This window comes from Hypomesus transpacificus, chromosome 22 (assembly GCF_021917145.1).
Source record: "Hypomesus transpacificus isolate Combined female chromosome 22, fHypTra1, whole genome shotgun sequence".
Lineage (NCBI taxonomy): Eukaryota > Metazoa > Chordata > Actinopteri > Osmeriformes > Osmeridae > Hypomesus > Hypomesus transpacificus.
In genome coordinates, this window is record NC_061081.1 from 2,364,545 (window position 1) to 2,392,407 (window position 27,863).

At 48.0% G+C, this 27,863-nt stretch overlaps 1 protein-coding gene across 1 annotated transcript; it reads right to left on the reverse strand.

Annotated features, from left to right (window-relative positions):
* Positions 1-51: 51 nt before the first annotated feature.
* On the reverse strand, positions 52-27,337 carry kcnt1a (potassium sodium-activated channel subfamily T member 1a). Its single transcript, XM_047045899.1, is given in 32 exon segments — positions 52-812; positions 955-1,039; positions 1,139-1,201; positions 1,345-1,642; positions 1,744-1,872; positions 2,222-2,305; positions 2,650-2,751; positions 2,883-3,030; positions 3,679-3,813; positions 4,045-4,116; positions 4,989-5,161; positions 5,291-5,396; positions 5,638-5,854; positions 5,970-6,193; positions 6,340-6,489; positions 9,273-9,381; positions 10,267-10,375; positions 10,571-10,634; positions 11,872-12,008; positions 12,719-12,883; positions 13,385-13,565; positions 13,693-13,787; positions 13,927-14,010; positions 15,338-15,412; positions 15,621-15,680; positions 15,792-15,840; positions 16,494-16,541; positions 17,017-17,155; positions 17,640-17,719; positions 24,266-24,336; positions 24,338-24,434; positions 27,177-27,337. Coding segments are annotated over 32 exon segments (3,828 nt in total). The 3' UTR covers positions 52-694.
* Positions 27,338-27,863: the final 526 nt, after the last annotated feature.

Consider the following 27,863-nt stretch of genomic DNA (forward strand, 5'->3'; position numbering starts at 1 on the left):
CTTGAAGACGATAAGTATCCACTTTGAAACTCGAAACTGTCGAGTGACACACTATTGCCATGGGTATGTAATTTACTGCCAACAAGCCTGTAAACAAATCAATCCTATATCATTCATTCGGAAATGTTGGCAGGTACACTGTAATCATGAGATCATTGGTGAAGGTTAACTGCTACAGGAACATCAAGCAGCTTCGGTACCAGGTTGGTGTTTCTGTGACTGTCTCCAGACCCAGAAGTCTCCAGACCCAGAAGTTCAGTTCTCACAGAAGTGGCATTCCACCAGACACTCTGCCCCTGTGCACCCACCACTCAACGTGTTTCCTCTGACCTCATATCCTGTGTCTTATGTCCTTGTGGACTGACCCGTCTTCAATAATAAACACATGATTTTTGCTCAGAGGAGACTCAGGTTAGTAACCTTGAGGTGAAGTTCTCCAAAAGTACATGCTGCTGAATACGCTCTGTACATCCTCTATGCAGTACAGTATGGTATTATTAAGGTCCATAGTCTGGGTGAAGTTACCGGCTTGGTACCGGCTTCCATAGGCACTCTTAGGTAAACCAGCACCCGGGGGTGCCCAAGTATCTGCAGGACCAGAACCACACAAAACCACCTGTCCACCATGGTACCAGTCCAGGACCCAGTGCTTGGTGAGTCTCTACCCAGGGACGAGGGGGGTCCAGGGCAGGTATCAGAGATGGGTGTCGTCCCTGGAGCCTGTGCTGGACTCCTGTCTCTCCCTCACGCTGCTGCTCAGCAGGGGGGGCTCACCTGGGACGTGGGCCAGGGGGTCCGATCGGATCAGGTACCTGGGAGAGGGAATCCATTACACACGACACAGCGCCATGCACACATACACCCACTTGTGTACCACCATGCAGACCGTTAAACAGCCCCCCCCCCCACCCCCCCCAAAAAAACATGCACACACACAAAGACAGTGATACGTACACAACATCGTTAATCTCTAGTCTGGTGTCAGGGGAGGGATTGATGAGCACGTAGGAGAGCGTGTTCTGTTGATCGTTTAGCTCGTCTGGAACACAAGCACCATGACAACCCAGGGTCAGGACAAGGTCACGTGTCAAAAGGTCATAGGATGGCCCTGCTGCCGGTGGAGCATGGCTGTGTTTACCTTGTAGGTAGCCCAGGTTTACTCGGTTCATCACGTCACTGGCTGTCAGATTAGCGACGTCCTCTACAGACAGACAGACAGACAGACAGAGAAAGGGTAAACAAAGCACAGTGGATTTCCCATTATTACATAGTATATTATTGTCACTAATACAAATACAAAATAATGACAATATCAAGCGTAATCTGAGGAAAAGAGGGCCTCACCGTATCCGGAGGTGGGCAGGCCCAGGTGTCTCATGCGGTTCCGGACCAGCTCCGACAGCTCCTCCCTCTCTGAGCGTCGGTACAGGCTGAGGCGCTGCTGGGCCATGCGCTGGGCGTGGTCCCTGATGGGGTCGCGGCTGGCGGGCGGCGGGCGCCTCGCGCTCTTCTTGCTCAGGCGCCTGGCCCACTGCATGCTCTTCTTCCTCAGCAGCGGATACTCGGATGGGTCGCTGCCGCGGGACTCCTCCCCCCTCTCCCTGGGGTCCTCGCACTCGTCCACGCTGACGGACACCTGGGACTGGGAGGGAGGCGGGGTCTCATTGACTTTGTTAGCACTTAGGGACCTGCCGCCCGCCACACAGCGCCTGGAGAGCCCTCTGGGCCCCAGCGCCAGCTCACCTCAGAGGTGGGAAAGATATGGGACTCGGTGCGGTAGATGCCGATGGGAATCTCGGCGCTGGAGGAGCAGAGCTTCTGGAACAGTCTGCCATACGTGCGTATCCACAGGTCCTCCTCCGTCACCTTCATCTGAGAGACAGGCACCAAACGGAGATCCTGAGATTTGCTGGAGCGCTCTCTCTCTCTCCCCCTGTTTTTTTCTCTCTCTCTCTCTCTCTCTCTCTCTCTCTCTCTCTCTCTCTCTCTCTCTCTCTTTCTCTCTCTCTCTCTCTCTGTCTCTCTGTCTCTGTCTCTCTCTCTCTCTCTCTCTCTCTCTCTCTCTCTCTCTCTCTCTCTCTCTGTCTCTCTCTGTCTCTCTCTGTCTCTCTCTGTCTCTCTCTCTTCCATTTCTCATGCACTTTCTTTCTTCTCTTTCCTTTCTCTCTCCCTTTTCTCTGTATCTCTCTTACACACACACACACACACAGAGTTGACTTACAGCGCAGAGATATCCTGACCCGGGTGTGGTGTCCAGACCCAACAGCAGTCTGGCGATGAGGATCATGTAATCTTTCACAAATGACTGACCGAGAAACACGACACTTAGTTAGTCACTCATTTCCTCAAGACAACTCGCCAGGGCTGTTCAACGTGCATTCCGGGGATGCAGTGCAGTTGAACAATTCCTACAAATAGACTGTCCACTAGAGGGCCCTGTTGTCCTAGAATTACAGCTCCTGTAACTACAGCGCCACAGATCTCATTTTGACATGAGAGTGGGAATTAGGGTGGGGGTTAGGGTCGGGGGAAGGCTTTGTGTTAGGGTTAGGGTTAGGCTAAGGAGATGGTAAGGCTCAGTGAGGGTGTGGTTAGGGTGAGGGTTAAGGGTCAAGGGTTAGGGCTAAGGGACATTAACAGAAGCCTAACCTGGTAGAGCAGAGTATCCAACATGCTGATGCTGAAGACTCTCCCAGCAGCAAAGGGAAGCCGGAACATGAAGGCCAGATTAGAACCTTTATCTCGTTCCTTCTGAAACAGGACACACACACACAGGTTGGAAACCTCTAACCACGCTGCTTTTCAGAGACACAAAGTTCCAACGCCCGGGTCATGCCTAACCTCTACCTCTCGTTTTTTGTTTTTTTTCCTCTTACCATCACCTCCTCCCCTCCTCCCCTCGTCATCCTTCCTCTCACCTTCTCCAGCTTGGAGAGAGCCAGGGAGTAGCAGTCCTTGGCCCGGAACTGCATGAACCTCATGTTGGAAGGGTGAGTGAGCTCCGTAATGATGCTGAGACTGGGGAACAGTCTGGGGGGGGGGGGGGGGGGGGGGTGAGGGAGGAGGTGGTTAGTGGTGGGGAGAGGGGCGGGGGGGGGGGGGTGCACGTGGGGGCGAAGTGAGAGACATTGAGAAATAGGGAAAGTAAAAACAGATCCAAGCAGGGCTCTGATTTACATAATTGCGTTCAGAATAATCCGTTTGATTATGAATGCTCTGTGCTACGGTAGATGAACCCAGAACTCCATCAGCCTGAAGAGAAGGAAGAAGAGAGGGAGATACCGAGAGAGAGAGAGAGAGAGAGAGAGAGAGAGAGAGAGAGAGAGAGAGAGGAGAGAGAGAGAGAGAGAGACAGAGAGACAGAGAGAGAGAGAGAGAGAGAGAGAGAGAGAGAGATACCGAGAGAGAGAGAGAGAGAGAGAGAGAGAGAGAGAGAGAGAGAGAGATACCGAGAGAGAGAGAGAGAGAGAGAGAGAGAGAGAGAGAGAGAGAGAGAGAGAGAGAGAGAGAGAGAGAGAGAGAGAGAGAGAGAGAGAGAGAGAGAAAGAGAGAGAGAGATACTGAGAGAGAGAGAGAGAGAGAGAGAGAGAGAGAGAGAGAGAGAGAGAGAGAGAGACAGAGACAGACAGACAGACAGACAGACAGACAGACAGACAGACAGACAGACAGACAGACAACCTGAACATGGTCTGAACGTTGACGATGGTCTTGGCGTCGGCCATGTAGTCCTCCTCAGCACTCATGGTGCTCTCCTTGTCCACCACCACCAGGTTGTCAGCGTAGATGATGCCACACTGCAGCAGGCTGTCCAGACTGGCACACACACGCACGCACACACACACACACATGCAAGCACACAACAAGCTTCTTAGATGTCATTGCAGTAAGCATCTCAATGCTAGGTACATTATTGTGAGTTTTGAGTCACTCGCCGTCAAGTGTGACAACTTAGTTGGGGGGGCAATATATTTTCTGAATCGAGCCACAAAGGACAGGTGCGTTTAATCAGCAGAGGAGTGTGTCCAATAAAAGAGAGCAACTTACTTGTCGATGGTTCCAGCCATGTAGTAGACCATAGGGAAACAGCAGATGGCCTCCAGGAAGTGGTTGTCTGGACTACAGGAAGCATAGACACATGCTTCTCTATTACAGTAATCATGAGTGAGGAAGCAGGCCTGAGACATGACAGGAAGCCAACATCAGCTCAGGGGTTATTCTATGATGTGTGGGAAAGGTGACGTTATGTTTGGATCTGAGAGGTGTACAGTATCCTGTCATGTCTTTCTGGTGTGTGTGGCCTCTGGCCCCTGTCCCCTGGCCTTGGCCCCTGCTACAGAGATACAGCAGATCTCTCTTTGTTCACTCGCATATACACGTTTCACTGAATAGCTGAATAGAACGGGTTGATGTATGACAGGGAGTGAGCAAAGGATAGAGAGAATGCAAGTGTTTCTGTGTGTATGTGTGTGCTTGTGTGCGTGTGTGTGAACGTTTAAGAAGGTCTGTATGAGACGGGGAGTACGCGTAGGGGACACGTCATACTTTCTTTCTCCATTTTTATTATGTAAGAACACATTTTTCTGTTCCCAGCCCTGCTCGGAGCGATGTATGGGAGACAGGTTCAAGGTACGGCTGGGTAACTATGGCAACCATGCAGGGGCTGAGGAGCGTTCGGTACACTTCTTCTCCCTCTGTCACTCACAACCTACTTTGTTACACCGAGAGAGCAACCCACCTCAGGGACAAACACTGACAGTCCTGAACACACTTAACTGTCCAAGCTGCTGAAGGTGCACCATGGCACTGTGTGTGTTAGGTGACTGTGTTTTGTTTGTTACTTTTAGCATGTGTGTGCACTGTACACCTCGAGTGTGTGTGTGTGTGTGTCTCTTAGCACTTGTGTGTATGTGCAGAGGATCTCTCTTAGCGTGTGTATATGCACAGCATCATGCGTGTGTGTGTGTGTGTGTGTGTGTAGGGCAGCTCACGGGTTGTCCAGCAGCAGGACGATGGGGTTGAGCTCCTTGCGGGGGCGGTAGTAGGCCCTGAGAGGAACCACAAAGTTATACAGGCCGTTCCCTGCCGTCTCTGCAGACACGATGATCAGCTTGTTCTTAAAGCCGTACGCCTTAGCGTCCTCAAAGCTGTTGTGTCTGCAACCCTGGAGGGAGACGGGACAGACACACCTTTCAAATTCACAAAGTGTGTGTGTGTGTACTGTGTGTGTGTTAGTGTGTGGAAGTGTGTGTGTTAGTGTGTGGAAGTGTGTGTGCTGTGTGAGTGTTCTGACCTGGTCGAGCCGCAGGCAGCAGAAGGGAGCTTTCTGTAGCAACAGGTGGCAGAGCGTGGGGGAGCTCCCGATGTACGGGGAATTAGGGGGATATCCTTTCACATACCTGGCAACACAATACATACAATTCAATATCACTTCAAATAAAATAATGGTAAGCAACAACCACCCTTTTACGCCTGTCTTCCTTTACAGATATACATTTATATGTATATTGTATATTACAATCCATAGGGGGGCACTATAGTTCCTTACGAATCTTTCAGCACTAAGTTTATGAAGTCATGTAACTTGGCACGAATGACATGTGATAAACATTGCTACAACTACACACTATCCTCACTCACTCAGTGGAGGAAGATCCTTTCTCATCGGAGAAGGTACTGTCATCCTCTGATTGGTCACTAAGCAGGTCACATGGCAGGATGGAGGAGCAGTCGGCGATCTCCAGGACGGGAGCAATGCTCGGACGCCTACTGCCTGCACCGTTTACAGTGGGAGGGGCCAACTTCCCACTCGAGTAGTCTGGCGGGCTGGTGTTTTGGAGATCCATGGCAACCGTACCTGCAGATGCAGTATGCCGACCACCTGAGTTACTATGGCAACCAAGGACACCTGTTTCACATCCATCCAGCTTTCTCATCCCCTTCACTTATTAATGACCCCGCCCTCTCCTCACCCATGCTGGCTATGATGCTATGAACGGGGAGGCGGGACGGCCCATCGTAGCCCCGCCCCTTCTTCTCCGCTCCTTCCTGGTTGAAGATGAAGGCGGAGTTCTCCTCCTTGGTGATGTTGATGTAGTAGCAGGTGTCGTCGGCGGCCATGATGTGGCGAGGACCCGGGTTCAGCAGGATGCTCTTGTTGTCCTCGCGCTTCACCCCGATCAGACACACGCCGTACCTGCACGCGCACACGCAAACAGTTGGGATGGATCCTGTGCAGTTGTCGTTCCCCATCCATGCATCCCCCCCACCCACCTTGCCCCCACCCCGTCCCCACTGCGTAACCCTCTGCCCCAGTTTGAGCTGGGGCGGCTCTCCACGTACTTCTTGTGAGCGTGGAAGGACGCGTAGGTGAAGCTCTTCCCGTCGTACTCCCCGAAGAACTTGCTGTCGCACAGGCAGATGTGGTAGACCTCGTTGCCGGAGCAACAGCCGTACATCCTCTGCCACTGTTCTGGAGACTGCTGACCTTCTCTGGTGGACGTCACCACAGCAACACAACACGTGTCTCATACACTCCATAATAAACCATCGAATACCAGGCCAATCTCCCATTAGCAGACACATTTGATGAGTGTACCACTCATCCCTCCACACACACACACACACAGCAGCATCCCCTTCGCCGCTCTCAACACCCCCACGTCCTCCATTCAGATCAAGGTGTCCCTCGTTTTCCAGGTTCCCTGACTCGGCACCCACTCTGATTGGTGAACAGGATCTTGACAGGCTAATGTATCACTGATCTTGCCAGGCTGCCAATCTGACCTGGGTCATTAACTCCGGTAATTACCCCTCTTTATGTCTATCCAGGAGAACCCAGAAGGGTCCGTGGATAATTATCCCTATCCCACTCATGACTCACAGACCCTCTTCACCTCAGACTCTTAGGGTTACTCTAACCCTGTTCATCTCTGTGGAGTTTGTGTGCTTCATTATCCAAAACATGGAGCAGGACTCTCCTGGGTTCTCCAACATTGGAGAGCTGTTGAGCTATAGAAACTTTCGCAACAGCCCCCAGCTGTTGCGAACCTGATTCAGCTTGTCAACCAACAAATGAACAGAATCACGTGTGCTAATTAAGGGTTTGGTTAAAGTGTTTGAAAATAGTACAGTACAGAGTGTAGCTGTGTACAAAAATCGTTGCTTGTGTGGGGGTATTTTAAGTTAAATTCATGAAATGTGGGTCGCAGAAAAATATTTTAAGTGTAGGTCCGTGCGAGTCAGTCCGAAAACAAAATTTTACTGAGCACCGCATGCATAGATTGCCGTGTATAATTTGGGCAAACATTGAGCAGCTTGATTATATCATGAGTTTCACTCCCTAGTTTCCTCATATGTTTATCAAGCCGCCGGGATCAGCGCCCGCTGAGGCGCTAACCATCGATTCCCTCCTCAAAACAATTCACCCCCCGTCATTCTCATCAGAGACGGGACTCAGGCAGGAAGCAGGCAGGAAGCAGGCGGGCCTCAAACTGAGAAAGCCGCTCTCCTGCTGTCTCCCTGCTCTGTCTGACGCAGAGAACCAGCCTGCTGATGAAACCCCGTTTCCATTAAGGGGACAAAAGCTGTTTGCTGCTCTCTGCTCCGTGGGAGAGAGAGAGAGAGAGAGAGGGCGCCTTTCTGGCTGCAGGGTGCTGCAGAGAAGGACTGTGTCTCCGTGGAGACAGGTCTGTCACACAACAACACACTGGTCTGGGACTGGAGTTGAAAGCCCAGAGCAGGGCAGGGGGCCTGTGGCTGGATTCAGAGACGCACTTAATGTAGTGACACCTGGGGAAAAGATTTAGGTCACAATTGTCTGGGTTCCACCTAACCCTTTCCGGCCGCCCCCCCCACACACCGTTTCACCTCCCTCGAAATGTCCTCTCTTGTGTTGCCCTCTTTCTCTCCATCTCAATCATACTGAATGAAAAGTAACTACCATGGAACGGCAGCAGATATCTATGGAGTTAGATTAGTTTCATAATTCAAATAAACAAACGCAACACAATTCAAACAAACTTAACACGATCCAAACAAACGTAACACGATTCATACAAACATAACACGATTCAAACAAACGTAACACGATTCAAACAAACGTAACACGATTCACAAATGTATTTCGTGATTCTCAAATGTAACGCGATTCACAAATAAATAACCCTATTACATTCGTTTGCAACCTGACAAACACAAGTTACAAATCCCTGCATTCGTTGGTGTGAATCCCTGCATTCGTTCGTGTGAATCCCTGCATTCGTTCGTGTGGATTTTTGGAACTTTCCTGACGCGCTTAGATTCACAAATGCATTTTTTCTAAAAGATATCCTCTGCAGCCTATCAGATGTCTCCAATTTTAGCCAATCACCAGAGAATGTCTAATATGGGTAGACGGGCTCTGCGTTAGCCTAGGAAACACGGAAAATGACTAAACATGAATCCAGCCATTCTCAACCATATTCAATCACGTATGATCATCGGTTTAATAAGATTAACAAGCAACATTTCACCTAAAATTGGAAGAGACGATCTGATAGGCTGCAGAGGATATCTTTTAGAAAAAATGCATTTGTGAATCTAAGCGCGTCAGGAGAGTTCCAAAAATCCACACAAACGAATGCAGGGATTCACACGAACGAATGCAGGGATTCATACCAACGAATGCAGGGATTTGTAACTTGTGTTTGTCAGGTTGCAAACGAATGCAATAGGGTCATTTATTTGTGAATCGTTTGATTGGATCGTGTTAAGTTTGTTTGAATCGTGTTGCAGTTGTTTGTTTGAATTATGAAACTAATCTAACTCCATAGATATCCACTCTACTTTTACGGACACAAAAGAATGACACTTTTTCTCCGTTCGAAAGAGAGAGGGAGTTCTAGGACACTCAGCCGTTCAGACAGAGCAGACTTTATGCTCCGTTTGCTGTTCCATAACACATTCACGTGGACTGTGGGTCTGACCATAGATGTACACATGCATGCACATTCATTAAAAGCAGTATTAAAGTGAGTATGGAGGGGTATAGCTCAGTGTTCGAGCATTTGACTGGAGATCAAGAAGCCGCAGGTTCAAATCCCTGCCCGTTACTTTGAATCAAAGTGTCTGCTAAACGCACACACGATTGACATTATTATTAGTACACAGTCTGCTCACAGGTTGTGGTAATTGGCTAGTGTTGTGAATTTGTTGCTTGTGTTATAGAAGGAAAAGTGAAAAAGGTGTGTGTGTGTGTGGGGGGGGGGGGGTCCATGAGGGGCGGGGGTACTCACTGTCCTCTGGAGGTGTGCACCAGCAGGGTGACCAGGGTGGAGGTGGCAGGGCACACGCAGTTCAGTGCCAGCATGGCGTACTTAAACTCCTCCTCACATACCACGTGGTCTGGGACCCAACGCAGGGAACATGGAGAGGAGATCAGAACAAGAATGGCCAGACGAGTACGTTGGTTGAACATTGACACATTGAGAGCTTGCTTGTGGAAGGAAGAAAGGAAAGAGGGGATATTGTAAATGATCCTATCAAGTGGTGTCCTATCATCCTATCGCCGGGTAGAGCATACACCACATAGGCTAAGGCCTTGATGTAAGGGGCCAATCTAGCCGGGGCCATTTCCTCCCCCCCCTCCCTACGTGTCCTGTCTCTCTCCACTGTCACTATCACATTAAAGCTGAAAAAGATCTTTCAAAAAACAGACGGATGATCCTATCAGGGCGCCGTCGGCCCCTAGTCACGGTAGCAGATGCCCCTGGTCCTAAAGGGAGAAGGCTACAGTGTACCTTACCTATAAAAGAAGTGTTTCATAATACAGGAGGGAGGCTTGCCACTTAAGGCCCAGTCACACCTTAACGTTCTGGTCAACGTTCTGTGACGTTAGAGGAAACGTTGGTTATCGTCCATGGTTGCTGGTATAGCACCACAAGAGCATTGTTTGGACGCTGGTGACGCTGGTAATCATCGGTAATTGTCGGTGATCGGCGGAGAACGCCGTTTGAGCCGTTGAACATGCACAAAAGTGCTTATAGTTTTCAGGGGTGTCTTTGCACAAAAGTGCTAATCGTTTTCTGGGGTGTCTGACTTGGTCGCTGTTACACGCTCCTCATGCGTCAGTCCCACGCTAGTCATGCGTTAGTCACATGTTAGTCACTCGCCCTAGAACGCTCAAAATTGAACGATTAGAACGTTCAGAGAAAGCTGACCAGAACGTTATGGTGTGACAGGGCCTTTAAGGTTGTTGTAGTGAGAGACAGCGTGTGTGAGAATATTCACCAGCAAATTTGACGTGGAACTTGTTCTCTGGTTTGAGGATCTGGACGTAGAGGGGGCAGTTGGGAGCAAAGTCCTTTACCGCCCAGGCTCTGAGGATGGTCTGGTGGTCCTGCGGGAACACACACACACACAGACACACACACACACACACATGCGTGTTGCTTCATCACTCGCTCCTCTAATAACTTGATTATCTTATATATCAAATAAGTGGTTAATTTAGTTATATTGTGTTTGGTTGATTATGGATTTTGTCTTAGTTATTTAATTAACTGATGGATCGATCGGTCGGAGGTGTTCTTACTGCAGCCATGCGGTCCACCTCATTCCGACTGCTCAGGATAAAACAAGCCTCCGCGTCATCCATCCTGCCAATCAAACAAGAACAGTCAGGGCGTTCAGGCAATCATAGCAGAGTAGCCAGGAAGTTAAGCCAATCAGAACTGCACAAACTGTCAATTCACCCTATCAGAGATGAATGGATGGAACAGTCATCCAATAAGGGGAGAGTACAAAATGTAAGTTCGCAAGATAGACGGTTGTAGAGGAGAGGCGTGTGGGTGGCTTGTAACAGAGCCAAAGAAAGGATGTCAGCTCAACACAACACACCCACTCCTCTCTCTCTCTTTCTCTTTCTCTCTCTATCTCTCTCTCTCTCTCCCCCTCTCTCTCTCGCTCTTTCCCTCCCTCTCCTTCTCTCTTTCTCCCTCCCTCTCTCTCTGTCTCTCTCTCTCTTTATTCTCTGACAAAGGTGTTTCTCCGACTGTTTGCTCCAGCAACACACAGCTGATATTTATGATTTGATCACATTGAAATAGAGAAGTTCCTTTTAGAGCTTTGTGGGTTCTCACAGACAATGGAAATTCAAGGCGTTCAAAGAAATACAATCTCAAATCCCAGTATGTCTGTGTGTCTGTGCGTGTGTACCGGGGAGCGTGTGAGTGTGTGTGTGCATGTTTCTGAGCATGAGTATGAGTGTGTGCACTGTGTTATGTGTGTGGATGTGGGTGTCGATGCGTGTCCTCCACTGTGTGTGTGTTTCCTGTAGGTTTCTGTGTGTGTGTATGCGTGTGTGTATGTGTGGGTGTGTGTGACTCATACCCGGTGACATATTCCATGTCATCTGTACAGTGTGTTCTGGTATAAAACAGTTCCACTGAACTCTGCCTCTCCATCCTTCACATCGCAGGAAGGACAGAGACCATGGCTGTGTGGTCTCTCTCCTCTCATATCAGTGAGGTTGAAAGGGATAGAGAGATGGAGAGGGTTGGAGGAAGAGAAGGAGGGATGGAGCGTTGAAAGGGTGGAGGGCTGGAAGGATGGAGAGCTGGTGGGATGGACAGAGGGGGGGATGGAGGTTTACAGGCGTGGAACACAGGGATGGAGGGATGATGAGACGAAAACAGAGAAGGGGCAATTGGAAGAGACATAGAACAGGAGAAGATATCCCAACACAAGGGATCAAGAAGGCATGTCGGATAGACAGGGGTGTATCAAATCTGGATAGAATATAAACCCGCAGGCTGTTTATTGACTGGTTTGTGTCTCTGGTACTGTCTCTGTCTGCTGGAGGACCTGGGAGGGATCACCTGGAAGCCCACTCACTTGGCTCTCATGAGATCCTGGTCTTTGAGGACGGAGCCCTGCAGATAGATGACCCTCTGGGACCACAGGGGGATCTGGAGGACTCGCCGCACCGGGAGATCCATCTCACTGGGGCACAGGATCACCACGTAGTAGTCCTGCGGGAACACAGTGGAGGAGATCCCGTCATTCATCCACACACCACTATCACTGCCCTCATCCACCCTCATCTGCCCTCATCCACCACTATCACTGCCCTCATCCACCCTCGTCTGCCCTCATCCATCACTATCACTGCCCTCATCCACCCTCATCTGCCCTCATCCACCACTATCACTGCCCTCATCCACCCTCATCTGCCCTCATCCACCACTATCACTGCCCCTCATCCATCACTATGACTGCCCTCATCCATCACTATCACTGCCCTCATCCATCACTATCACTGCCTTCATCCACCACTATCACTGCCCTCATCCATCAATGTCTCTACCCTCATCCACCACTATCACTGACCTCATCCATCACTATCACTGACCTCATAGGCATAGTCATAGGCAGTCAGATGTAATAAGGTCAGTTTTGGCATATATCAGAGATGTCATTAGTTGTGTTCATAAATGGCTGTGGTAACAGATATCTGAGGTCAGTGGTCTGACAGGTAGGTCTGAATCACTGTGTAAAGTCTGGCTGCTATCGTTCCCATTTCAACCCTCTCCCCTCCCATGTTTGTGCTGCTGTGTGTCAACAGAGGAGGAGTGGACTTGCTGACAACGCTTTTCCGTGTATGCTCTGTGTACACTTTGCTTTTGACGTGTGTCCACGTGTGAGTATGAGTGTGTGTGTGTGTGCCTGGTATATATCTAACCTGCAGTCTTGGGTGAGCGTAGAACTCGTTGAGGAAATCCATGAGCAGGTCAATCTTCAGCGTGCTCACACACAGCACCACGTGCTTCTCCGTCTGGGCACGGTGCCGACTGTAGTTCCCGCCAGACTTCTGTCGCTCCATCCACAGGTAGATCAGCTCTTCAAACTGAGATGGTCACACAGAAACGTCACACGGAAACATCACACGGAAACATCACAGGGAAACATCACACATGAACATCAAACGTTGACATCCAATGTGAACACCAAATGTTAACATCAAACGTCAACACGGAGCTGCAAGGATAAGCAACGTCAACTGAATTGACCAAAAGACAAACTGATGACCTTGACCCCCCCGATCTTTCTGGCTCCCTTGGCTGGTTTGATTGGATGTTCTTTCTGCCCCGTTGTGATGCTCAGACTGTTCTTATCTGATTGGCTCCCTTAGTAGAATATAGCTTTGGCCATGGCCACCTCAGAGCTGAATGAGTTCAACTGAATATTCAACTGGTAGACGCGAGAGACATGACTTGACTCCAAAAATGTATTGGCCACAATGTTTTATTGGCCACAAGGCTATGACGGGCTGACGTTTTGCCTGAAAACCGCTCTAAATATAAATAGGATCATTGATGTAACGTGTGCTACAATTCCAGCCTCCCACCTGTAGAGGGAGCACCACCAGAGCCACGCAGATCATGATGACCACCAGCAGCTGCGAGGGCCAGATGCGGGGCGTCACGTCCCCGAAGCCCACGGTGGAGAAGGTCACGATGCAGAAGTAAAAGGCGTTGAAGAGAGAGAGGTTCTTCCCTGCTCTCTCCAGGTGCTGGATCCCACACGTCCTACAAGACGGACGGAGGGACGAGTAGGACAAACTTCACCAGGGGACGGGTGGGGTCAGGGGCTGGGGGCCAGAGGTAAGAGGTCTAAGGGGTTGGGGCCATGGATTGGAGGTCGAAGGTGACTCACCCAGTGAAGACGAGGCAGAGCAAGGTGCAGATTAGGATGAGGACCTGGTTGAACATGGCTGAGTTGGTCCTCTGGATGGCTCTGTGGAAATCATTCTGTGGAGGAAGGAGGAACTTGCTAGAACTCTTGCGTAAAGTATTCTGCTGGTGCAGAGAAACAAGCTAACTCTATTATGCACGGCTGGTGGATCTTCAGTATGTTCACAAGATCACGCACCACAAAACCAAAACTCACAATCATGTTCTCCAGGGCGCACTTGGCCAGCCAGCAGTTGAGGAACACTGGAATGAAGATGTTCCTTATCGGAGGCCAGAAGATCTGAGGAGAACAGCCAGGTGCTAATTTGAGACGGTTACATTTATCTTCCCAAACATCCCTGATCTAAGAATACCTCAACCTAGGCTTAGCAGCCCTCCTACCCACCCGCTGAGTTTCAACTGGGAAATGACCAAAAACAAACAGCGCTTCAGTTAGCTTCCCCACTGAAAAGACCAGCAAGAGGATGGCGGAGGCGGTTTATACCAATCCATCATGTTTCCATCATTTGGATTAGTGAGTCCTACCTCTATTGTGCTTGATATTGCATTTCATCCTGCATATGCAGCGATACAGCATATTCTTTAATTATTGCTGCAAAGACAATGTGTTGACTCAAGCCTCAGAGGAACCAGACGCGTACATATAGACAGTGCAGGCAGTGCAGTGGCTCTGAGCCCCGTGCGGTCCGAGGGCCCGTCGAGAGCGGACCCTCCAGCTGGACTTTGGGAGGAGATCATCGGGCTCACCTTCGCCTGAAGTGTCTACTTTGGAAATATGCCGAGATAAACGTGATATTCACTTGCTATTTATACCCTATTTTTATACCCTATTTCATACGCTTTTATTTGAATGCGCGAGAAATACTGAGCGCACTTTCCTTATGCCACTCAAGAGGCTCAGAGCTAGAAGTAAGCAGCTCACGTCAAAGTGACCACTTTGTTGACATTAACGTGTGTCAAAGCGTAATCCATGGTCTTGATAGGTTTCTCTTTAACAATATAATAGTCTAAGTAGGCCTAACTCATTCAACTGTAAAATTCAACACATCGTTGGTAAAATATATTTACGCTTAATGGTGCATGTGTGTGTTTCATAATCAACTAACCAGCGTGTATATACGCGCTAATATACACGCTAATTAGTTGGTTATGAAACACACAAGTCCTGATATATATATACGGCCTGTCATAATGACGTGCACTGGGGCCCGTGGTAAGACATGTTCTGTTATTCTTTCTAACACAGCAGGATTCCCCCCCCCCCCCCACACACCCTGCAGGAAGCGCAACACAGGTTTGACAGGTTTTCATTTTGAAACCTAATTAAGTGCCAGAGATGACATTCACAACTTGGACTCCTACAGGGCTTTTCAACAGGACAAGGAAGTAGAGAAGGATGCGGTGAAGAGACCTCCTTCCCGAGGTCTCTTCACTGACAGGCTTGATATCCTGCTGTTTTCCCCTGTCCTCCTCCAGCCCTCATTGTGTAATGACGGTACAATAGAGGAAGCTGGTGAGCAGTATGGAGACGCAGCCGAGTCTCGCTGTTCTACTGCGATGGAAAGAGCTACGGTAACAGAGAGTATTGAGATGCAGCCGAGGCTTACTGTGATGATGAAGGGGACGGTGTTGATCATCTCTAGAAGGAAGGACACCTGGAAGATCTGCTCCCAAATGTTCCCCTGAAACACACACACACACTCTTCTCAGTCAACAGTCTCATCTGTCATTATTGTAATACCCTGTAATTATCATTAAGTCTACATCCTTTATGTACCCGGGAAAATGATTTGTGCCAATCACATTAATTATGGTTTGTTAATATTCCAGATTGACTCTGTGTGAAATGAACCTGTCTGAAAGAATTGTGTGTGTGTGTCTGTGTCTCACCTTGTAGCTTAGATACATCAGTAACATGGCCTCCAGGTAACTGATAATGGCCACAATCACCTGAAAGACACGGTACATTTCATCTTCCCGGTTCATCATTTCTCTAGCATCTCTCTTGTTTCTTTCCTAAACCCCTCGCCCCCTCAGTGTGTGCTCTGCTGTGGGTCTCACCTGGATGGCCCACACAGGAACCTTCCGGTCCACCCAGAAGATCAGCTCCCTGTGGACAGGGGAGCACAGAGCTGCTGTAACACACACCCTGTATGCACACATACACACTATACACACACACACAGGATATATAAACACATATACACACCATACACACACACAGGGTGTATAAACACATATACACACACACACAGGACACACTCACAGATAAACAGGACACAGTCACACACATAGTACACAAACAAACACACACACGCACACACACACAGGACACAAAAACACACGACGGTTTAGGCATTGTATTTCTGCAGTAAACCTATTATTTAACCACACACATACAGACAGCTAATCTAAGCACATACCTTACATAACCTCCTTGGTATTGATAGTCTTCTAAACAGACTGTGTGTACTGCAACCAATTGTAGCCCCACATTACATGACATGCTTCGTTATGATCTAACCCTTCCTCCTGTTTCATCTATCATTTTCCAGCTGTACAAAAACACATACATCACTTTCACCATCTGTTCAGTAAGTCTAATGACTAATAAGAGTATGATCAGATGTGGGGGGGTTCTCCACACGGAGAGAATCGCCACAATCACTGGAGGCTAAACATTCATTCAAAGGGATATCTCCCTCCCTCCCTGCCTCCCTGCCTCCCTCCCTCCCAGGGACAGATGTAACACCCTTCTCTCACCAGTTGATCTCGTTGTCCTGGGAGGAGCTGTTCAACTGGCAGTTCACACTGGAGACAAGAGAGACAGGTGGAGGGGGGAGGGGGGGCGAAAGGAGGAGGAGGAGGTGGGGAGAGCGAGATTGAGAGAGAGTGAATGAGAGAGATGCAGGGAGACAGAGCGTGAAAGAGAGTGAGAGACAGAATGAAGGGAAGGAGACCGGGAGAGAGAGAACTTGAAGGAAGAGGGGGTGGGGTAATAGAGGGACAGAGGAGAGAAAGAGGGTGAAATGATGATGAGTGTTTGTGTAAAATGGTGTACAGCACAACAGACAAATAAAACCAGAGATGATAATCATAGAGGCACGATGTGTTTGTGTGTGTGGTGTGTGTATGTCGACGGAAAAGAGGGAAAAACAGATTTGGGGTTGGCAGGGTGAAGAAGAAAAAGAGAGACAGATAATAATTAATGTGAGAGGGTATCAGCAGGTCATCCTCCAGATAATAAGTTATTAGGTTAGAAGGGTTAGAGTACGTTTGATCTGACCTCCCATTGGTGCCGTTGGCCCGCTGGCCTGGGTGGAGGTTGGCCCCGCTGGCACAGGGGTTGTCTGTCATGACTCTGATGATGTAGAGGAGGCAGGTCAGCAGCTTCAGGGAGAAGTTAAACACTCGGATCCTTAGACCTGCAGAGCACCGTAGACAAGGGAGTAGAAAGAGGTTTGTGTGCTTATGAGAGGTGAGTGTGTGTGTAATATACATACTGACCTTCACACCAGCTACAAGACCAAACTTAGACATACAAGTAGGAGGATGCGCTGCAGTGCTAGAGGAGGCGTCCATGCTACCTCCCTTTAACATCAAACACATCCAAGGGTACACAAGTCCTTAGTTACTGACCATAAACCATTAGAGTAGCATTTCCCAGGCAATGCACAAACCAAATGCACCTCAAGAAACCTTTCAAGTACAGGTCATTGATGTATTTGACCCAAGTGTAACATGGTCTCTTATTAAGCAATGTCAGAATTCAATGGTCCCGTTTCCTTGACGACGAGAGCCCCCTTAGCATCATTAGTCCATACATCTTCAGAGGGACCTGGACTCAATCACCTGTTTTTACAAGCTGAGAGCGCCCCTATAGATGAATAGGAGAGCCAGTCAACTTACTTGATCTTTGGTTCTTGATGAAAAAGAGCTTCAGTCTCTCCTTGAAGGTGTTTTCGTTCACATAAAACTCCACCTGCACCCTGGAGAGAGAGAGACATCGGTAAAAACACACACACACCTATACACATACTGTACACTGACAAACATTCATACACACATTCTCTTCCTAACACCTTCACACTGTTAAATGCAAACTGCTGTTAAACAAATAGGCCTCCAAAGCTCAATGGACTTGTCGTAAATATTCACAGTGTTGTTTCTAATAGCCTGCCTGAGGGATCAAACATAATTGCCAGTCTTCGTACCTCACTCACACACTCTCACACAAGCACACACACACCCACACCCGGAAACACACACGCATGCTCACACTGGATTATGCACACATACACACACCTGAACATCCACACACACACACACCCACCCACTCTCCCACACGCACTACACACACAGACGTGAAATCCGATTATGACTTCATCTTCTCTAAAGGGCCTGAGAAAGCATCCACACATCTAGGTAATGCAGGCTTCTTCACAGTGTTTCATGAACGGCCCCGAGTGGGTGTGTGTGTGTGTGTGTGTGAGTGAGTGAGTGACTGTTAACTATGTGTGACAGAGGGAGGCAGAGAAAGAAACCGACAGCGAGGAGCCGAAAGAGAAGACTAAAGACTGAAGAGGGAAACAGAGCAACCGAGACACATTTTAAAGCGCTTGCCAGAACATTCTATAAGGATAGCCATAAAAGGCTTTGCAAGTGGCATTAAATAATCAAAAAGTACCAAAGGGAAAAAAGAGAAGGACAGTTGGGGACAGAGAGTGGGGCAGCATTGTGGTTCAACAGTGATCTAGATTTACAGGATGCAACGGTAAAATCATTCCAAGTTTATCCCTGCATGGATAGAAGGTTGACAGCAGTGGTGCAATGTTAGTTCTCTACCACATGTCTGTACCTATATACTAGGACAGACAAAGTACATTGTAGAAATAGCATCACAGGGATTTAGGTTTCAGTTCATCCCTTAGCCGTCAGTTGTCACAAGACACTCTTCCTATACATTGAGGACGTAGTACCAGAGAGAGGGAGGGAAGGTTTGGGGGAGAGGGAAATAAAGAGAGAGGGGGAGAGTTGGAGACAGAGAGATGTGGGGAGAGAGAATAAATGAATAAATGAATTTGTGCTGCTCATCGTGACTGCTGTGAACGATGATTACGTTCAAGAACAACAGTGATTTCCGAATATGTTTTGATTTACAATCAACAAAAGTTATTTGCTGAAGCTATGTAAAAAAATAAAAATGGCAGTCACAAATTCAGTTAGTCTTGGTGGGTTACAATAATCCCACCGCCAGCCTTTGACATAAGCGGGATGCTTCTAGACCAGCAAAGAGTTGGTGCCACTTTGGAACCAGCTTTCCAGGCCGTGAGCTGGTTCTTTTGCTGTCGAAATGCAAAGGACTGGTTCGGGATAGAGCTCCAAAACAGCCCTGAAACTCCATTGAGGTGGAAAAGGGGTGAGAGAAAGAGAGATGAACGGAAAGAGGCAGCAGTAAAAAGCGTGCTGTCGTGCCAGTTTCTGATGGCGGCCTGAGGTGAGACTGATTGTACAGTGGAGACAAAGGCACACAAACAGTTGGTCTGGTGACTGACAGAAACAGCTATTTCAGTCTTCAGCAGAACTGCTGGTGATTGTAGCCGACCCATTTGAAGCTGTCAGGAAGTGAGAGGGTCAGAGGGCGAGAGAGAGGGGGGGATCAGAGAGATGGGGAGTTAGAGAGAGGGGGTGATCAGAGAGATGGGGAGTTAGAGAGAGGGGTAGAGAGAAGGAGCCAGAAAGGGACTGGGAGTGAAAGAGAGGCAGAGTTCTAGGGATATTGATTTGGTCTACCAACTCTTTATCACTGCGCACGCACACAGACACACACACACACACACACACACATACACACACAACCACTTACAGAGAATAAACCAACACAAGAAGATCGAAAATAGAGGCATCCATTTCATCGGATTTGGTTGTTTCATTATTACAGAGAATCAAGCTAATGACCCTCGACCCAGGCCTCTGGATAACAATAACGTCCACCATCCCTGTCAAGTGTTTACACTTAGTGGCCTATCAGCGTCAAACAGATGTGTTTCCATGGAGATTGTGGCCCCGAGAAAGTAATTAGGTACTTCATGATCATAATTGCTGCAAACCAAGTGCGACAACATTACAGTACGCGCTTGAGACAGCAACTATTATGATAATATGATAATAAAAGTCGATGCGCTAGGATGGGGCGAGTAATCAAAGAAGCAGCATGATGAACTATAATTTCAGTGAAATATGGGGAAGTCACTTATGGCAAAGTAACACCAAAACCCAGAAAACCACATTACTTACACTTACTGTTCATATTTGATGGTTTAAGAGGTATAGCTGTTTGATAAAAGGTTCAATACGAATATAGTACACGGGTAAATCTTGTTAAAAACAACATGCTAACGGTTTAGTCTCACAACAGTGATAAGCGCATGCACATGCAGCTTCAAAATGACTATAGTTTAAAAGAAGAATAAAAACCAATCTAGTAAAGAATATACTGGTTCATCCATCTCACATTGATTGCCTGAACATGGGCTCAATACACTGCAGTAAAGAAGACCTGCAGTACACGCAAGCAGTTTCTGCTGAAAAACTAGTTGATTTATGTAAACAAATACACATTTTTCGGAGTGTCTGCACGGAAAAGGTACCTTTGCCCCGCATCACTTCCAAAAGAGTCCAGCCTCCAAGTGGCCAACCCTGGGCTAACCCAGGTTGGAATCTGCGTCTTTGAATCCATGGTGTTGTTGGTTTCAACGGGTTTCTCATTGGTGACTGACCGGAGAACACCTGTGGCCGTTCGTGTTGTTGGAATGATGCGCGCTCTCAACACATGTTCCCACCAAGCGCGCCACCAACACCACATCTTGATGTAGGAGACCAGACATTGCGCACACTGACGCGCATTACTGGAAATAGTATAAAACCGCGCCTCAGAGCGCTCTTCTAAAACCCAGTACCCTCAGTAGGCTACCCAGTATTATGTATGACTCACGTAGATGAAACGAGGGAAGTTGACGCGCGCCCATCGTAGTGTTTATGTAACGACAACTAAAGGAGACAGGGGACTGTATAAAAACCTGTCTGAGACTTATGTTCAGTTTAATTGGCCGTGTTTGACATACTGAACTGGAATAACGTCAAATTCGAAGAACAACTTGTGTTGTCTCAAGTCTGATCTTTCTGCCTGTTAAGTTCAGCAGCAACAAGTTTCAGGTGCAGGATGTATTATTAGCAATTATAGTGCTACGCGCTATATACGCGCGCGCGTGCACACACATACACTCACACACACACACACACACACACACACACTTACACACACACAAACACACACACACACCTCTCTCTCTCTCTCTCTCTCTCTCTCTCTCTCTCTCTCTCTCTCTCTCTCTCTCTCTCTCTCTCTCTCTCTCTCTCTCTCTCTCTCTCTCTTCATGCTGCTCCTAATGGCTTTGCGTGGTTGATCGTCCTGTTGCCACAGCAACATTGCTAGACTGGAATAACCCAAACTGGCGCATGGCATTCTCAGTCTTTGTACTGTATCTACTTTCTGCTGCTGCTCACAGTCCGATACACTTCACACCCGAAGACAGAAAGGCTGCTTACACAATGATACCTCACACACACACAGCACACACTGTAGCCAGCAAACAATCTCTTGTAGCCCAACACAATCTAAACAGCTCACACATCAGAACACACATACACTGAACACACACACACTGAATATACATGCACATACACATCTGCCTGTAGAAAAACTCAAACACACGCAACCAAGTATACCTGTTCACACACACACACAATCACTCAAACACATGCACACATACCCTTACACACCCACACAAACTCTCTCTCTCATTTCTTTTCCCTTCTCTGCAATAACCTGCTGGACACATGTTCTCTGTGTGTGTGGAGGTGTTGACCCACTCACTGACACACTCACTGACACACTCACTGACACAATGAGTCAGTTTCTCTCAGAAAAACGCACGCAGACACTGGCTGAACCTGGCCCACTTAACCCTCGCCCACACAGACAGGGGGAACTCTCTCTCTCTCACTCACTCCCCCCCCGACCGTCGCTCTGTCACCCAGCCTCATCCTTCCTACCCACTCTCTCTCTCTCTCTCTCTCTCTCTCTCTCTCTCTCTCTCTCTCTCTCTCTCTCTCTCTCTCTCTCTCTCTGTCTGTCTGTCTGTCTGTCTGTCTGTCTGTCTGTCTGTCTGTCTGTCTGTCTCTCTCTCTCTCTTTCTCTTCCACCCTTTATCCCTCCTTTGTGCTCTCTCTCACCCCTTCCCCTTTTTTTTACTTGTATTTCTGCACTCTGACATCCATCTTACACCTCCTATCATTGTCTCTCTTTCCATCCATCCATCCATCCATCCGTTTCTTCCTCTCTCCCAATTACCTCTCAGAATGTGCACACAAAGTACTGTAATATATACTGTAAGTCTGTCCACCCTTGCCAGACAGCTGTGTTGTCCTCACTACCATTTTAACGACATTTAGTGCACAGTAAACAGCTTTCAGCTTGGTCAACAATGGAGGGATGCCAGAAAGAGAAAATACATAAAGGTTCAAACTAGAGATATGGACAGGAAGGTTTACTGCTAATGCCACCTGGGTCCGCATCTTTTAGTGCTGGACATTTGTCATGCCCACCTAGTCAGGCACAGAGAGAAAAAGAGAGAAAAACATAAATAATGACTGGTAGAGAGACACAGCCGGAGAGAGGAAAATGGGAAAGGAAGTGAGAGTGTGTGTGACTGTGAGAGAGAGTGAGAGAGATTACGAGAGAGAGACAGAGCAAAAAGAGAGAGAAGTGAGTTGTTATCTGTAGGTTTGACGTGGGCCTTTGTGTGTCGGACCCGCCGTAATAGCTTTGATAGATGTGAGTGAACAAGGCAGATATGGCCGTTGACATTTACAAACCTGTCGAGGAGACAGAGACGAGAGACCCCGAGAAACACTCCGTAATTAATCCTGCCAAACACACACATGCATGCACACACACACACACACACACGCACACACACACACACAACCATCTCTCTCTGTGTCTCTCTCTCTCTCTGTCTCTCTCCCCCCCCCTCTCTCTCTCTCTTTCTCTCTCTCTCTCTCTCTCTCTCTCTCTCTCTCTCTCTCTCTCCCCCCCCCCCCTCTCTCTCTCTCTCTCTCTCTCTCTCTCTCTCTCTCTCTCTCTCTCTCTCTTACACACAGTCCTTCAGACAGTATCTACCTTCAGCAGCAGTGAAGTTCACACAGGCAGAGTAAAGGAAGTGGTAATAGGCAATTCAAATAATCCCACAACAAGTTTATCCCATGCATTATGAAACAGGTTGAGACAACGTTGCACAGTCAGTCTAGACTCTAGAGGCTACAGAAAAAATACAGACTTCATAGAGGAAAAACGACTTCAAAGAAAAGGTTCACCATAAACCCGTGCGTTACCGAAATTGTTTCTACTTTATCAACCCTGACTGTTAAATACTGTTAATATAATACAAAAATATTAATATTAATAATTTTACAACTGAATAGAAACATATAGTTATGCTGTATACACTGCTGGGTAAGAAACGGTTCTAAGGATCTTTCTGTACTGTAAATCGCTCTGGATAAGAGTGTCTGCTAAATGACTAAATGTAAATGTAATCTTTCCAGAGAGTTGAAAGGACTACATAGTGACATAAAGACGTAAACATTATAGAGTGTATTTATAAGTGATTCTGAAATGGTCTGTCAGTACCAAACGCAGAGAGATACATTTGATAGGAATTCAGGGGAGAAAAGATTGGGGAACCACCCACCTAGCAGTGTGATGCGGCGGGGGGGGCATATTGATCCACCTCTCACTGCTCACTGGGATTAGCTTCCCGACCGCAGACTTATCGTTGAAAGACAGAAACAGTGGCTCCACCGTCACCTCCTGTGATTAGTTCTAACAGCAGAGCCTCTAAGTGCCCCTCAGAAGAAGACGAAAAACAAATCCCTTCATGGTGCATTCTCTGTACCTCCCTCTCTCTTTTTTTTCACTTTCCTTATTTTACTCTCTCTTTCCTAGGTTCTATCAAAGCAGTGTTTGATCGTCTTACTATGGCAAAGGCAAGGTTTGTCCTCTGGCATGGTGAAAACCGCACAAATGAACATTTTTGCAAGAACGTCGTAGTGGAAGCCTTCCCTTCCTCTTTAGAACTGACTGTGCCAGCTGACATCTGAGCCTACAGCATGTGGAGACGCTGAGACACTTCAGCACCATGGACAGCGCCTACCATTCCTCACCCAGCAGCACAGTTCATGGCCTGCACCTCCTGGCCCTGCTTTCATGTTGCAGTCCTTCCTCCATGGCCTTCTGTCCTACACCTTCCTCCACCTCCTCTCGAAGCCTGCCTTTTGCACCTCACCTGCTTTGCTCCTGCTCCCTGACCTCCTCGTACAGAAAGCTCTAGTTCTCCTTCGGCACCTCCTCCCGCAAACTCTAGAAGCTTCTCCTGCACCTCCTCCTGCGACTCCTCCTCGCTCCCTCCTACCTGTCGTCGTTGTGGGAGCTCAGGTCTCCCAGCAGCAGGTCTCGGAAGCGGAAGCGCGGCTGCAGGGGGGGGCACCTCGGTCTCCGCCTCCTCCTCCATCTTAAGGGCAGAGATGTCCAAGATGACCCCGCTGGAGCTGCTGCTGGTTCGGGGGGGCTCCGGAGAGGAGCTTCGTGGGGAGGGGCGGCGGGGGGGGGGGGGGGGGGGGGGCAAAAGAGAGAGAGAGGCAGACGCAGAGTCAGACAACAGAAAGGAGGGTTGTGTTGAGGAAGGAAGGCAAAGGGAGCCACTTGGCCAGCGAGCTTGGGAGGGTGGATCGAAGGGGGGGGGGGGGGGTGATGGTAGGAAGGAAGGAGGGAGGAGAAAAGGGGAAGGGAGGGGGGGACAGAGGGTCTATTCAGTCACATCTGTCCCCCGACTGGAGCGAACGTTTGCTGCGTCCCGCGTCATCGTGTGGCTCTGGCATGTTTCTGGCATGTTACACTAACAACAGATCCCACTCGTTCCGCATCACCCCATGCCAGTATTATCAACCCTAGTGCAGATGGTCCTAGACAATACAGTTAGTGCGTCTGAAGGTGCAGTATCCTGTATGCCTCATGCATACAATACTGCATAGTTCACAAACATGAACAAGTGTGTTGCTTAAGTACATGCTGGTCATGCAGTTTCAGGAGCTTTGTTCCTCCATCCAATGCAGAAGAAGAAGAAGAAAATCAACAGTACAAGAGGTTGATATCCAATCATCAGAGTGTTAGTCCTGTATGGCAACAAATAATGTATTCATTTCCCAGAAAATGTAATATCACCTGAAAATGTAATACATTTCACTGATTCCATGTCTGGCACTGAGCTCTGACAGCTCTTAACATGTTGAGGAAGTTGCCCCTATTCGGGGACCTGGGGTCAGATTGACATCTGCACTCTATGTCTTTAGTATGAGGTAAATGAGAGAGATCTGACCCTGGATCAGTTGATAACGGTGAAGGCTGCCTCTTTCTACCCTACTGTGTGGACTCAGGTGTGGAGCCCCTCCCACATCGTGGAGTCTTTGAGTGACACTTGGCATGCGTTAAGGAAGGTACGGATGAAAGTAAGGAAGAGGGGATGGGGGGAGGAGTTACCTGTCGCCATGGGAACAGCGTGTGTGCTGTGCTGGGGTCATGCCTGCCTCACAAGGGTGGGGGGGGGGGGGGGGGGGAGGGCAGAAACCCAGTGTTTACATTGAAAGAAGGATAAATGCACATAAGTAAAACAATTAAGAACAACCATTGGTCGACTTACCTCATAGTCCACACGTAAATACCTGCTACACTGTAAATATTCTGAAATATCAATTTTAAAACAAACAAGCAGAGCCCAACTAACCACTTCACATGATCCCTGTTATGGTCAAGAGGCTCTGTAGCTACTATCGTTGCTCTGATGCTTAACGAGGAAGGATGAGGTCACAGTCTGGATGAGATTACTAATATGATTAAAGACCTGGACATCCCCAATCTCTTCTGAGAGTGCTCCGATGCCTCCCAATCTCAGAGCTATGACTGTATCTATGACCGGTCTTTAATACATCCCCCATTAGAGTTCTGTGGTTTTGATGCTTTTCCCCGACTAATCCCTATGATTGGCATCTGGTTAGGGCCTAAAAAATCCCCTATCCAATTATATTTTGATAGGTATGCCATGCTAATTGGCTGATCATTATGTGATGAGCTCAGAATGCTCAAGCTGAGCCAGAGAGCAAATCAACAAACTAGGATTTCATATGGACGTTAATTAATTACTGGAGTGAATTCCCCTGCAGTTTGAAGGCTGTCTCTTGCAGCCTGGCTGACTAGCTGGCTGGTTCAGATGAGTCACTCTGATGACTGTCCCCAGTCTGGCTGCTTCTGGCTGGCAGAGTTTGACAAAGCACTGACCTCGCTAATGAATGGGTTCCTCAGCTTATAGCTATGGGGATGGAGAAAGAGGAGCAAACAGAGAAAGAGGCAGATGAAGAGAGAGAGAGAGAGAGAGAGAGAGGGAGAAGGAAAGGGAGAGAGAGAGAGAGAGAGAGAGAGAGAGAGAGAGAGAGAGAGAGAGAGAGAGAGAGAGAGAGAGAGAGAGAGAGGAAGAGCATGAAAGAGAGAGAGAGAGAGAGAGAGAGAGAGAGAGAGAGAGAGAGAGAGAGAGGAGAGAGAGAGAGAGAGAGAGAGAGAGAGAGAGAGAGAGAGAGAATGAGAATGAGAATGAGAATGAGAGATGAGAAAACTCAATTTGTAATTTATTAGAAGAGCATCCTCCCTTGTTATTGTGTGTGTATGTGTGTGTGTGCGCATGTGTTACGGGTCAGTATTCATGCAGGCTGTTCAAAAGACAAGCGTTTTATTTCCCAGTTGTTCCCACACTGATGTAAGGAACTCACCCCAGGGGCAAAATGGATGACAACAGGCCCAATAACGCCTGGGAGTTCATGACAGGTTACATAAATATACTACCTGTTCCAATTATTATTCATGTACTTACATGGAGGTCTGTCTAGCATGATCGCTGAGATAGCAGAAACCCCCATCGATATCTAGCACACACTGAGTGGAGATGTTGCTCTGCAATCAGAGGCAAATCTTATCATTGTGAGGTTATATTTTCATCCTACAGAAAGTCATACAGTAATTTACCTGTGCTCACAGGCGCAGTCTACATGCTGCGAAAAATTTATATTTCATCTCAACTCAACAACAAATTTAGACTGAATGTGCATGGAGAAGATAGTTAACGGTTCTGAAAATATCGGCGGATAACTCGATCAAATTAAACTGCAACTTTAAAATTAAATAAAAAAATGTAAATGCCAATCAGTCATGTGTAGTATTTGTAGCATTCATTGTCATTTGAAGTAACATTATTATAGTAAGTGATAGTTTTTCTTTACCTGGGCGTGTGGTCGTGCGCAGTCCCATCATCGTACACAAACGTCTGGTTGGTGTAACATTCGCTGCACATTTTGGCCGGAACTCCGGCAGTGCCGTCTGTTTGGGTGTCTGTTGCTATAAAGTTCCCCTCTTGAGAGTCGTTGTCCTGGGTTAATGGCATCGGAGGCTGGCCTGAGGTGGAGGTAACCCCTTAAGCAAACCTCTCTCTCAAGTCGGCCGGACCTTATCAGCTTCCTCTGCGCATCTTCTCAGGTAGGTAGATAGGTGGATGTGTACTGTAGTGGTACAACCCTGCGGTCTTTAATTATTGTGGTGCAGGCGCGCACACAAGTGACAACTATCAGCCAACCAGCGCTACAACCACATGGATCAAATGTTGAGGTGTTCCATACTCTCTTGTTAATATGTTAGCGACAAGTTGTTTTGAGTGGAACTCCTCGCAGATAACAGATACGTCTGACTTTGAACCTCACAAACGTCGGGCACTAAAGGTTTGGTTGTGGTAAGGACGATAGCTTACTACACTTTATGACAGCAAGAAAGACAGCAACATGAAGCGCGTCTTGGAAGAATTAGGGATACCAGCGCCCTCTGCTGGCTATTCGTACGCCCATAAACATTTAGCTCCTAGCCTTGAAAATTATTTCAGGGCAAGCGAGTGTACACAAACACAAAGAGAAAAAATA